At 41.7% G+C, this 12,565-nt stretch overlaps 1 protein-coding gene across 10 annotated transcripts in view; it reads right to left on the reverse strand.

The window, feature by feature from the left end:
* The window catches only part of MTUS1 (microtubule associated scaffold protein 1), a 131,925-nt gene that overhangs the window by 12,128 nt on the left and 107,232 nt on the right, over nt 1-12,565 (reverse strand). For 9 of the 10 annotated variants that reach the window (XM_027676513.1, XM_027676514.1, XM_027676510.1 and 6 more), the window contains one exon: nt 7,452-7,518. In XM_027676513.1, the coding sequence (XP_027532314.1) occupies nt 7,452-7,518 (67 nt within the window). Of the gene's footprint in view, nt 1-7,451; nt 7,519-8,333; nt 8,515-12,565 lie in introns of those variants that run through there. The other variant, XM_027676520.1, reaches the window with a different exon arrangement.

A 12,565-nucleotide genomic window follows, 5' to 3' on the forward strand; every position in this document is an offset into this window, starting at 1 on the left:
GCTTCTATATGGACTCCAGTACTTTGGTTTAAAATAAATTAGTCAGATGAGTGACTGCTTAAGAGAAAAATCAACTAAAATCTTAATGTGATCCTCAAAGACAGGAGAAGTCATGCATGCATGCACTTCTCAGCAGCTTGGCACACTGCCCAAACAATGTAAACATAAACTCTGTAAAAGCATGGGAAGATTTAAGGATTTTTGTACAGGCAGTACAGGGCATTTTCATCACAGCTGTGTTTGAGCCTTAAATAAATCAATTACAGAATCTACAAGTACTGATTCCCAAAGCAGTAGTGGGCTCAGCTCAAGGAAAACCAGCCTGCCCCAGCGAAGCGCCTTCAGTTACACATCTGATTCCTTCTTTGCTACAGCTCATTAAAAGCATGTGAGTAACTCAATAAATGACACCTGCACTCTCTTTTAAGGAAACTGTAAAGAGTCTTGGCCCTGCTACCATCACTTGGAACCTGCAGTTGAACTAGAAAGCATTAAGAGAGTGAGCTGTATTGCATGGAAACTCATGTGCACGTGTGTCTATCTGAATTAGGCTTCAAAGCAGGCTTAACAGTACTGGGTCTGTGTGAAAGATCTGCTGATCTGGACAGATTTAAGCCAAGCTCTTCATTCTGGCAATGATGCAACAGAGGCTGAGCTGAAACCTACCACAACATTGCCTGCAACCCAAGCAGATTTCACAGTTTTTGATACTTTCTATACTACCACCAAGAAAAATTTTTACTTCTCTATCTTTATTCCTTCCACAAACTTCTCTTACAACTGCTTCCTTTGGGGGAAAAAAAAAAAGGAAAAATTAACATTCACACTTCTATAACATTGCCTTGGCATAAAGTTATTGAATATATATGCACTGCATTGTCATGTTTTTGGGGAAGAGAAAACATCACTGTTAGGGGACACCACTTTATAATGCAAAGAAGTAGGCAGCAAGCCAAACCGAGACACTATAGAGCCAACCACATGCACATGGATCTGACCTTCTATAGCAAGAGTGAGGGCATAGCTGAGAGGCAGGCAACATGCATGCCTCAGTTAAGGTAACTGTAGCAAAATGCTTCACACGATCCACTTCATTTAAAAGCAACAGAGGAAAGAGCAAGCATTAAATTCTTTATTTGCAAGGTCAGAGCTATTCATTTGCCTCCATTTAGCTAAAAGAATGTGCTGCCTGTCATTGCCTTATCTTTAAATGTCAGCACATGGAGCTTCAGATGATGCAAAGCACTTCAGAAAAAAAAGCAAATAGCAAACCACACCTTTGTCAAAGAAAATAGATGCATCAGTTCCCCTTCAGGCAGTTTGCAATTCAGATTTATGAGAAGACTAACGTTACAAAGGCAAACAAAAACTTTTAAAACTTACATTGGCAGTTAAATGTTGTTACCTTAAAGGTAATGTCTGGCCTCCACAAAGTTGGAGGCTGCAATGCTTCCTTCCGGATCGCAAGCCTGACATGAATGTCTGCCATCCAAATAAGGAGCAGAACTATGAAACCACCAGTGAGCTCCCAGTATCATGGTGGTGGCAAGAAACTGAGCATGTGAAGCATGAAGCTTCATCAAAAGCACCAACTAACGAATTGTTAATATGAAATTATGAGAAGTCCCATAAACCAAACTTTGCCTCAATACTTGAGACTGAAGTGTCTGCAGCAAATATTTTGCACAGCCCTATCCATCTCCAGAATGAATCATGTATTTTATGACTGTGTTCTGCTTTGTTTTAAGAAAGTTACCTTTTTCATGATTTGTCCCTAATTGCTTAGTTTGGCCATCTATCTATCCACTGTAAGGAGATACTGCACAAGTCCTGACTAATCAAACTCGACGGCTACTCAACTTAAGAATCTTCTCATTGAATTGATGCTTAACTTTAAAAAAATTTGTAACTGGAACATGTGCTTTTCCATTAGCACACAAACAAATCTCCATTTCAATTTAGCCACTTCAGAGACACCTGAAGGGCATACTTCAGCATTTTTGTATACTACTACTGTGCTTCCTTTCCCTTCTTAAAGTGCTTTCCTCTGCAATTCCACATCTTCATTATGCCACACATTAGACCACAAACCTTGGGCAAAAAAAGTCAACAGGGAAAAAACGGTCCAACAGCATTTCAGAGAAAAATCAAGCCACAGAGATGAAAAGACATGCTATCCATTTGTTCATGGTCTGTTCAATCTTACCTGTAACACTAAACCGTTTTAAGCTTTAAGGATAGAGCATATGGAATGCTGTACTTGGCAGCCAGAAGCAATATTTACTTCTTTATTCAAATAGCCGAGCCATAAATATTCTCCCCCCACCTGGTTGTTTCAGCCTCTCCTCCAAATCATACAACAGTCTCTCCCTGTATTATTACAACATGGAGTAAGATTATTGGGGTTTTTTAGGCTTCTTAAAACTGTTTGTTAGAAATGAAGAGCCTGGTTCTTTTGGGCAGAACCACGACTTTGGGGAATCACCAGAAGTTTCTGAGATTTGGTAACAGCATATCTTCAGAGCAGAAATGCTGGTTTTGACACACTCATCTGTAGTAGTTAACAATGGCCACTTGCATCTTGGGTATTTCATTGTGAAGCTTTTTACATGCCAAAATCATAAAACAAATGTCTGCAAGAGAGAAGCGTGGAGAACCAGGCACATGGCAACTCCCTGCAATAGTGCAAACGGCAGCAGATCCAAACCACATCAACACTAGCTCCAGCTGAAGGAGAGGACTACAAAAGTTGCCTTCATATCCCCAAAAAATGTATTTCATGTTTCCACTAGAAGTAGCCAGGAGGTAAGACCTTACAATTGTGCAGTATCTCCTTTCGATTTTTTTTTTCCAATTATAAACCATTCATCATGCAATTCAGTCCTTATGGCTAAACTGCTTAGATAAAACATTTTTCACCTTACATTCCCCTAAAAGTCACCACAACCTAATGCTAAGAGGATAAAATATACCGGATTTTTTTTTTTGAACCCTGAATTAAATTGTTTGTAACAAATAGTTATCTTCATAAAATTGTCCAAGTCACTCACTGGCCTAGTTATGATTTATGAAAAGGCATTAGACTGACTGCAATTTTGAAACCGAGTTCACTAGGACAGTAAGCTGGCAGCATTTTAATAGATGAGGGGATGTGAAAAGGGGGGTAATTACCACAAAAAACCCCAAGTATTTAGCATTACGTGACATTACACTGCACTAACACTTCATTGCTCAAATGTTGTATTTCAGACTACAAGATGTATGTTCACTTGACCAGAAAGTCTACTGTAGTCACAGAGGCTCACTTCCTTCTCCATGCAATATATATTTTTAAATATATCTAATAACTAATTTATGCTTTTGGCAGATTCTCAATATTGAAAATTCTACCCAAACAAGCTTTCAAGTTTCTGACCAAGTTTCTCTTGGTGTTACTTCTATAATGAGGCTAACGATACAGGACGTTAAGCCACATTTTGTATTTTTGTTCTTGGACAACTTGAGACGAGGCAAGTAGACCAAAAAAGCCTGCTTTAAGCCACATTTAAGTAGGTATGATTGAATAAATATGTGAAGCATTCACTTATCAGGAAGTAAGTTCCCACCCCCAATGCTGCAAACGCTACAAGTGTCAGCAAGCAAGTGTATGACGTGTGGCAAGTTAGGCCCAGCCTCAAATAATTGAAAAATTATTTATTAAATATTTTTAAGGATCACCTTACTCTGAAAAACAAATCACATTCATTCCACCTGTCTGTAAAACACATTAGTCTCTTCTATCTGAACCTCCAAAGCATTCTAAAGATTATTATTAACAAAAAGAGAGCATGAAGGTTTTTTTTAAAAAACAGTTTATCAATTTCAATGCGGCAACTGGAGGGGAGAGAGAGCGGATCAGCATCTGTCTGGCTGTACAGGGTACACTCAGGCTATTCCAGGCCACAGAGAAAGGCTCACGAATGGCAATTTTCAAAGGCCCAAGACGGGCACAGGCTGAGTCAGCTTTGCACCTGCTGTTTTGTAGCAGGACTGAGCTGGATCACATCCAGCATGGTTCAAAGAGGCTCTGAAACAATTTGGAGAGCAATTAATTTAGAAGAGTAGTTTCGTACCTCTCAAGAAATATGCGGCTCTTGCAATTTCTACTTACGTAATTAAACAAGGAACTAGAAATAATTTATACACTTAGCTTGCTCCTTCAGAAGGGAAACAGGTGACAAAGCAGGACATCCCTACCTGCTCCAGGCTCCCAGAACTAAGGCGTTTACATTCAAACCATGAAGTTTAGTCTTTGTAGCTGGAGATTTTAAGGAAACCCAAGTTCAGAACCCAATTGTTAATGAATCTCAACTGCCTTTGGAAAAGCCCATCCCAAATACTTATCATTGCTAATCCTTGCATGCATTTCTAGCCAGTGAGAGCAGAGAGCAGTGTCTGGTAACCATCTGCCCTACAGTCAGTACAGCCACATGGTCACTGCCAAAGGCCCATTCTGGGATGGTAATGCACATTCAAGTCATTAAACAAAGGTATTTTGGTAGAAAGGGTCATGTGGAATAACCCAGCAAAACAGACCATCTGACATCAAGCCAAATTGGTTTTACAAGGTAAATCCAGGAGCTTGGGAGTGTGCACAATTAAACTTCAAAGCAAGAAACGGATGAATCCAAACTGTGCAGAGTGCAAGCTGCAGGGGCCTTCACGTTCCTCTGAAACTTGGCAACATGCATGGCACAGAGTACACTGAGCTGGGCACACCAGGTTCCTCTTCTGAGACTGTCCCCAAAGCGCAAACCAACAGCCATTAAAAACATGGAGCTGGGACTCCACGGAACACATCCACATCACCAAATAAGATTCAAACTGTGCTGTCTGAGATAACCTATGCCTAGATCCTACTGTGAATCAAAATTCACAGTACTTAGGTCAAAACAGCCTATGGAAATGTTAAGTTCAGCTATATCTATTTAACAGTGTCAATAGAATGCTGATTAGCAGGTGTGTATTTAAGCTGATTATTTTCAGCTAAAGCTACTGTTACAAGAAAACCTTTCTCACACCTTGTCAACAAATGAATAATTTAACTTAAAAAACCCACAATAACCAAACCCAGTTATTTTTAAAGCTACATAAAATTGAAGACCTATGAAGTTTTTCATTTCTGTAATTAAATCCACTCCCTTTACATGCTGAGGAGAGCAGTACAGACAGGCTAGATGTGTGACATGGTTAAGACAAAGGAGCTGCATGAAGATAAATGCTTCACTGAAGCCATGGTCTGGAAACCTTACAAAGGGAAGCCAGCCCGAGGCTGCCATTCAGATGTTCCTGCAGAACTGACCCAGCAAAATCAGCTCTCTGTGAGGGGACCAGCTGACAATTTCATCCAGCAGCATCCCCGACTGAGAGCTCTGTGCACTTGGGTGTCACAGATCCATCAGGCACATTTGAAGTTGTTTTCTAGTTATCAACTTACTGAATGGCATATTCATTCTTGCAATGGGAGTTCCATGAATGAGTTCAGCAGGCTGTTAATCAAAGCAGGAAGGTATCTCAGCTTCCCCCAAAGCCCCCAAAATAGTAATGGGTAAAAGTAGCTTTTGGTCCACCCATTTAAGCTACATTTTCCCTTTCCAGGTAAGTGATAAACATAGTACCTAGATTGATAATAAATAAAAACAAATAATATTGAAGATGCAAGCCTATGGAAGAGACTTTCTTGCTCTGATAGCAATCCTTCTGAAGTAATTTTCACAATGAGGTAAACAAATGAGTTTGCTCAGAAAGTCACGCTAAGTACATTAAAAACCCCACCTAGTTTATAATGTTTATAACACAACTTTGTAGTGATGTAAGAAGCCCATTTCCACACTAAAACTCTAGTTCTGTTGTCAGTTCAGGGTAGCAAAAGCGCTGGCTGCAGCTGATGGGGGACACGGCCCTCCACCCTCCTGCTCCTTCCCCTTTCTCTGCTCCAGCACTAGTGCTCCTTCAGGCACATGCTGAGCCAGGCCAGGCAGCTTTGGCAAAACAGCACTTCAAGCCACTGATTTCAGCTGGCTTAGGTCCCCAGGCAGCTAGCTCATTGCATGGCTGGGCACACAGCTGCCCAGGGAGAGGGATGCAAAGGCAGAGGAAGGCCAGCCTCTTTCAAAGCCAGCCCCTACAGAGACCTGCCTGGAAAAACAGCAAAACTGCAGTCCAGGTGCTTCATATCAGTAGGAAGGTTAAAAAAAGCTGCAGCTTGACAGATGCCAGACAGCACCAAGCCTCAGCTTTTTAGTACTAAGGTTCTGAGAAAGGAAACACTACATATTTCTGCAGTGTCTTTGGTACTCTCACCTACCTACTTAGACTACAAGTCTTTCTGTGCTTGTGATACTGCCTCAGTTCACACACTTGCAGCTTTATGCAACAAAAAATAAAGCTCTTAGAAAACTGCATTTTAACATAACCCTCTAAACTGGATAGCAGGAACAGTGGCAAGTGGAGAAGCTGTGCTCTGTTGCTTCAGCTGGGGGGACAGGGCAACCCCTCCCTCCCCACTGCACTTCCAACTTTGAGCACTTGCCAGGGAACCTCCACCTTATTAATCAGTGCTAAAAATTAAATCTGAACATTAAACGCACCACCCACATCTAGTGAGACCTACACTCACGCTTGTTCTGCTGAGACAATGCTCAACTTTCAAAGCATGTGAAAAGAAGTGTTTCCAACTTCTCCATCAATGTTGTATTTGAAACTGCTTCACATGTATTACTTCTGGTTTCAAAGCTTTTTTTTTATTATTTATTTTAAAGAGGCTTCATGATAACAGAAGTGTGTTTTTATAGAACACTATCTTTACTTTCAAGTGCAATCATTTTCAATCCAATTATTTTTTACACTTCACAAGATGAACTGGTTTTGAGTTAAATGCAGTTAAAATCAAGCTTCAAAGTTGGCTAAACCAGCCCCTGCACATTATAGCTCAATTTCATATTATAGCTGTCCACCAGGATGAGTTCAAAGACTTAATCTCATCAGCCTGAGAGCATTTCCTTAATTTTACACTCATCCACCTACAAGTCACTACAGCAAAAATGCAGATTTTGCACAGTATATTTTACAGGTTCATGAATTTTTTGCCAGCAAATCTCTAGAAGACAGTGTACAAACAAGTTAGGGATCAAACAGAAGTATACATGCTGTCAGCCATCCTCCCATTTTTAAAAAGTGAGTGCTTTGGTCATCAGATGCATGTTTTGCAAGGAGGCCCCGCTAGGCGCAGTCAGATCAGTGCCAGGAATTCAGTGAACCTGGGGTCACGGTGTCAGGGCTCCACAGCGCTTAAAGCTTCTGAGTGGAATTCAGTCAGGGAATTAAATGACTGTCATTACAATACCAGGGCGTCTGTCTTTCTGTTTTGTTTCATTTTTGTTCTAATGAAGAATACAAAAATAAATTCTTACCTAGTTCTCCTCGAAGGTTAACTAGTTCTTGAGATAACTCTTTACGCTGTTTCAGTGCTTCCTCCCTCTGCAGAGAAAAACAAACAAACGCAAACATTTGGTTACCAGTGATCTGAGCGGGGCACCTTCCAACAATTAACTTACATGTGTTCTGCAGGAAAACAAGAGGCAGGAACAAGAAGCCAAGATATGAATCACGATAACAGTTCATCTGTTACAATATATACAGATGTTCTTCTGTTGTTAAGGAAGTTATACTTTAAAACAAAGAAAAGCTTTTTCCAGGATAACATTGCAATTAAAATCCTACTTTGCAGCAATTAATTATATATTTTATGGTGGGTGTAGCAACATAAGCTCCAGAACAAATCAACTGATAGCTGTCAAGGGCACAGAAGTATAGTGTATAAGTGAAAAAGGCATGCATTAAATATTTATCTTAAGCTAACTCAAACACAAAACCAAAAACTTTGCTAAACACTCAGTCTTCCATGAAGGAAAGGCACAGCCCTGTTCAAAGTTGAATACAACCCACCCCTCTGCTCACAGTTCTTAATGTTAAGATAGATGGTGTTTCTTACACAGAGAGAATCGTAAGCAATCTGCGAACAGATCATAACAAAGCAGAAGCACCCATCTCCCTGCTTTTCCCGGGAGCTGTGCCTTGGCCAGGCAAGGTGGCCGGTCAGGCCCCTGTGCCCCTAGACCTGCAGCCCAGGGAGCGGCACAGGCACAGCCACGGCAGGGCTGCTCCAAGGCTCGGCACCGCCACCCCACACCCATGGCCACGGCGTGGGGGTGACAAGGTCCACGCGTCCTCCTGGCAGGGTGCTTCACCTTGCTCCCTGCCGTCGGCAAAGCTGTGAAACAAACGCTCATTACCCTTGCTGCAGCACACTGAGAATAGAGGCACAGCCTGCTGCTAGAGCAGCCCATCTTCCCGCGCCGACAGCCCCCCGCTCGGCCCCCCGGCCCTCATCGGCGACGGCGGGCGGCGGCACCGCCAAGCCGGGCAGGTCTGGCCGAGCCGCAGGCTGGACCTTGCCTCCGCAGGTTATCCTGCTGCCGCGCCGGTCGCTCCCGACAGCGGCAGATACTGCAGCTTCTGCAATTGGCACAGGCAGCCAGCGATTACTTAAAGCCACAGCCCTTCTTTTATGAAAGGCGAGCCCCAGACATTATTAGACCGATCGATCTCCGCTTGCTCCAGCGGCAGCCGGGATCTCAGAGAGAAAGAACACTGTCCTTCTCCGCAGGCGTTTCGAGCTTGCTATACGCTGCTTTCACACCTAATTTGCTGATGCACAAATAAGCCACAGGAGGCCTGAGCTGAGCGGGAGACCCACAGATAGAGCGTCTTAGCTGCTGTCAATGCCCACGCTTATGTTCATAGGCCCTGTGCGTGCAAAGAGCTTGAAACTCATTTTATACGCTTTTCTTTTAGCTAGGATACATTAGGGGAAAGAAAAAAAGAAAAAAAAAAGGCAAAAAAAAGGGGGGGCACCCCCCCCCCCCAAACACTGGCCCAAAAATCACACAGACTTGTCCACAATTGAACACACCAGAGGAGTTCACAGACTGGTAGGGCCACACTTGCACCCGGGTTTCCCCAGGGAAAACCTCATCTTTACAGCAGATTGCCTGTTTCCTCTTGGTCACTCTCGCTGCAGCCTGACCACAGGCCACTGTCTTAAGAGCACCCTGTTCTGGAGGCAGGGAATACTCACTGCATGCCTGCAGAACAAATTATTATCATCATGGCTAGGCTTCGCGAACGAAGATTTGGGAAGGGCTCTACCCACGTTTTTTGCAAGCGCGTTGGTGGCTAAAAAGGCCAATACGAGATAGGCAGAACAAATAAAGCAGCAGAATACACCATTCTTAAGAAAAACTACAAAGAATGAGCACCCAGAAACCAGTCATGTATTAAGGTCTGACACAAGACTAATCAAAATGAGTAATTTTTATGCTACACACTCTCATTTGTTGCAAGTTTTATTATTAATTATATTATTATTCTGCAGCTGTAAAGGCTGGTTAGAAGAATCAGCCAGCCCTTTACTAGAAATATTTATATTTTTTATCTTGTATGGGAAAGATTCCCTTTCAATCACTCAGTTTAAGCAGTCTTAACAGTTATTTGGACACTGACACATTAGTAGGGCTATTAAGTAGCTGTGCTGCAATTTTATATTAAGCACTTAGAGGCTTTTTACAGTGGCAGTGGGCTACGACTGAAAACCACGCCTAGCTCTCGATGGTAAATCTCAGGATACCAGAGCTCAGTTATTGAAAGGACTCACTCTGGTCTTCCCTGCTTCTCTGCTCAAAAAGGAGAGATGAGTCATCTCACTCCAGCTTAACACCTGTGTTCCCACTATGGACACAGCATCTGATGATGAAAACGTGAATGCTGCATCCTTACACGCTGGGACACGACCATGTAGTGGATCTATAATCAAGTTAACTTATTTCATGCTGATGGGCTTTTCCAAAGCTTTTGCAGTAACTTAGTCCATTACTGAAGTATGTACAAACACACATAGGCGATTTTGTTCTTCCTGTAGTGCCCCCTCCCCTTGGTTTGCATATTCATTATTTCTTCTAATTCTCAGTCATCGTCCTTGAACCTGCTTTCTTCCTGCCCACGCTATTAGTAAAACATATCACATCTTCCCTAATGACTGAACCACGCTGCAGACCCTTTGGAAACGCTAACATTCTTGTTTAGTGTTTCCAAAGGGTCTTCTCCATGGTCCACATTTTGCATTTGCTTTTAGTTAAAGAAATTTGATGAGAATTTGAGATCAGAATATACTAAGGACTAACAAGACGCTGAGACTAAAAACCCAATATAAAATACACTAACATTGCTTTAGTAGATTTTTTTTTTAATGTTTCTTGCTGCTCTTAAGCCCGTGTTGCTTTTTATTGGTGGTGGTTAACCTGTTGCCTCAATCTTTAGCTTGCCCATTCATAGTTTTGTAAATCCAGACAGACTTGTATCATCACCTCCTGTTAAAGAATACATTCAGAAAAAGCTAGCCATAGAGACTGCCAGCCTAAAATAACAAGACTAAGTTGCTCAGAGGTTAAGCAGCCCCATGAAGTAGTCAGACTGACTAGCAGTTAACCTAGCACACTTTTTTCTAAGTTCTGAGAGAACTGAAGTTCCAGGTATGAGGGGGTTTCCCTAAGAAAACATGAAAGTTTCCCAAACCTGAAATCTAAGTGCAGTAAAATACCAAAAGCACTTGAATAGTCCAGTAAGGGCTTGTCTTCAGAATTTAAAGACAGGTGTGCATGTGCTTTGAGCTGGAATATCCAGTAACCTTCTAGTTTATGTTCAGTAAGATTCTAGTTGAAAAATCAATACTGGAAATCGAAAGAGCAGAACCAAGTGGAAGCATATGGGATCAAGCAATTTTGGCATTGTTATCCAGATAAACCTGGCAATAGGGATAATTCTGAATTAGTTGTCTGAGACTCAAGGGTCTTCATACTCATTTACAATTGTTTCCAGTACAATTGATGAATTTATGCCAAGATCAGGTAGATTACTGGGCACCTATTTTTCTTATTTAAAAAGAATCTGTTGTAGGTTGAGCTCTAACCAAAACGTTCTCCCTGCTATAACACAGAAGCTATAGGAAGGAACAAGAACAGAGCTTGGGGATAAAAGGTTTGTCACAGGCAATATTAGGCAATGCATCTCTGCTATTGGAGGCTACAAAAGAGCTCTCAGTATATAAAGAAGACTTGGACATTTCTTGTTACGTGAAAGATTAGCCAGTTAAAAATCCTTCACATGTTTTGAAAATTTGACAAGCAAGTTCAGGGCGATGTATGCCCCATAGCAAGGACACATGTGAGGGTGTAATATGCTCTGTTACAACATTTTTGAAAAAGATGAGGTCCAAGGTAGGATGTTAAAGAACACAACAGTTTCAAGATGACAAAAATTACCAAATCAGGAACAGAATAAATTATGAAATTTGTCATTCATGTTTGTTTTGTTGGCAGTTATGCAGCCCAATTACAGGCTTAAGAGCATTTTTCCTGGCAACCAGCTGTTTTTGCTACAGCTTGAGATTCAAACAGACCAGTCTAGGGTCATTTTAGATACAAACAGGGGTGAGGACACACCATTGTCTGAACAGTTTCCATCATTCTGCTTTAAAAGCAGGAAGCTCTACAAAAGCTCATATTCCAGAACGAAAAAAAGAGATATTTGTACCAAGCACCCAACCTTCCTGGCTAGGTACCTATAAAAAAATCTTCACATAAGACAGAGAAAACATACCTCCAAGATGTCACATTCTGAGCAGTTCTCAAGCTGGAATAAGTGGGCATTCCTCAACCATCCCACAGTTCCTTGGCAGAGGAGAACACAGTTTTACAGCAAACACACAACTTTATTTCCTTAAGAGGATGTGCAACTAGTCAGACTATTGATTTCAGGTTTCCCTGCACACTCCTACTGTTGGGCAGGTGGAGTGGCACTGGTGTGGAAGCCCCATGCTCTGCCTGCAAATCAAGGCTTTGAGAGCCACAGATAGGCTGTGCCTGGCCAGAAAGTCCTAATTACCTTTTGCAAGTTTTTCCTCCATGTTAAGAACTGCAAGTCCTCCAACAGTTACTCAATATAAAAGAGCAAACCATGTCAGAAAACGAATTTCGAGTATGTGTGTCCAAATAAGCTAACACCGCCCATCTGGTAGTAATTATCCACACATCACAGTTCACATTTTAAACAAGCACACTCCTTTGGGAAATGAAATATGTACTGTTTTGGAGCTGTACTAAAGAAGGAAAAATTCAAAAGAACCAACACTGAAAAGTTCACATTTGTATACCAAAATATAAGGAGTTGTTTTCTTTTTAAATTTCAAGCATGTATGTCACACTAGTATCTATGTGATAAACTACCTGCCACAGTTGCCTAGTCCACCCCATTAACAGATTCAGAAGAAGCATTGTGGACTGCTGCAACCAAAAACTGCAACACATTGCAAAGGAAGAGACACAACTCACTTCTAGTCCATGAAACATCTCAGGGAATCAGATCATGTTGTGGACTTTTCCCATGACACAAACATATAGTAACTACACTG

This window comes from Neopelma chrysocephalum, unplaced genomic scaffold, assembly GCF_003984885.1.
Source record: "Neopelma chrysocephalum unplaced genomic scaffold, ASM398488v2 Primary Assembly neopelma1_42, whole genome shotgun sequence".
Lineage (NCBI taxonomy): Eukaryota > Metazoa > Chordata > Aves > Passeriformes > Pipridae > Neopelma > Neopelma chrysocephalum.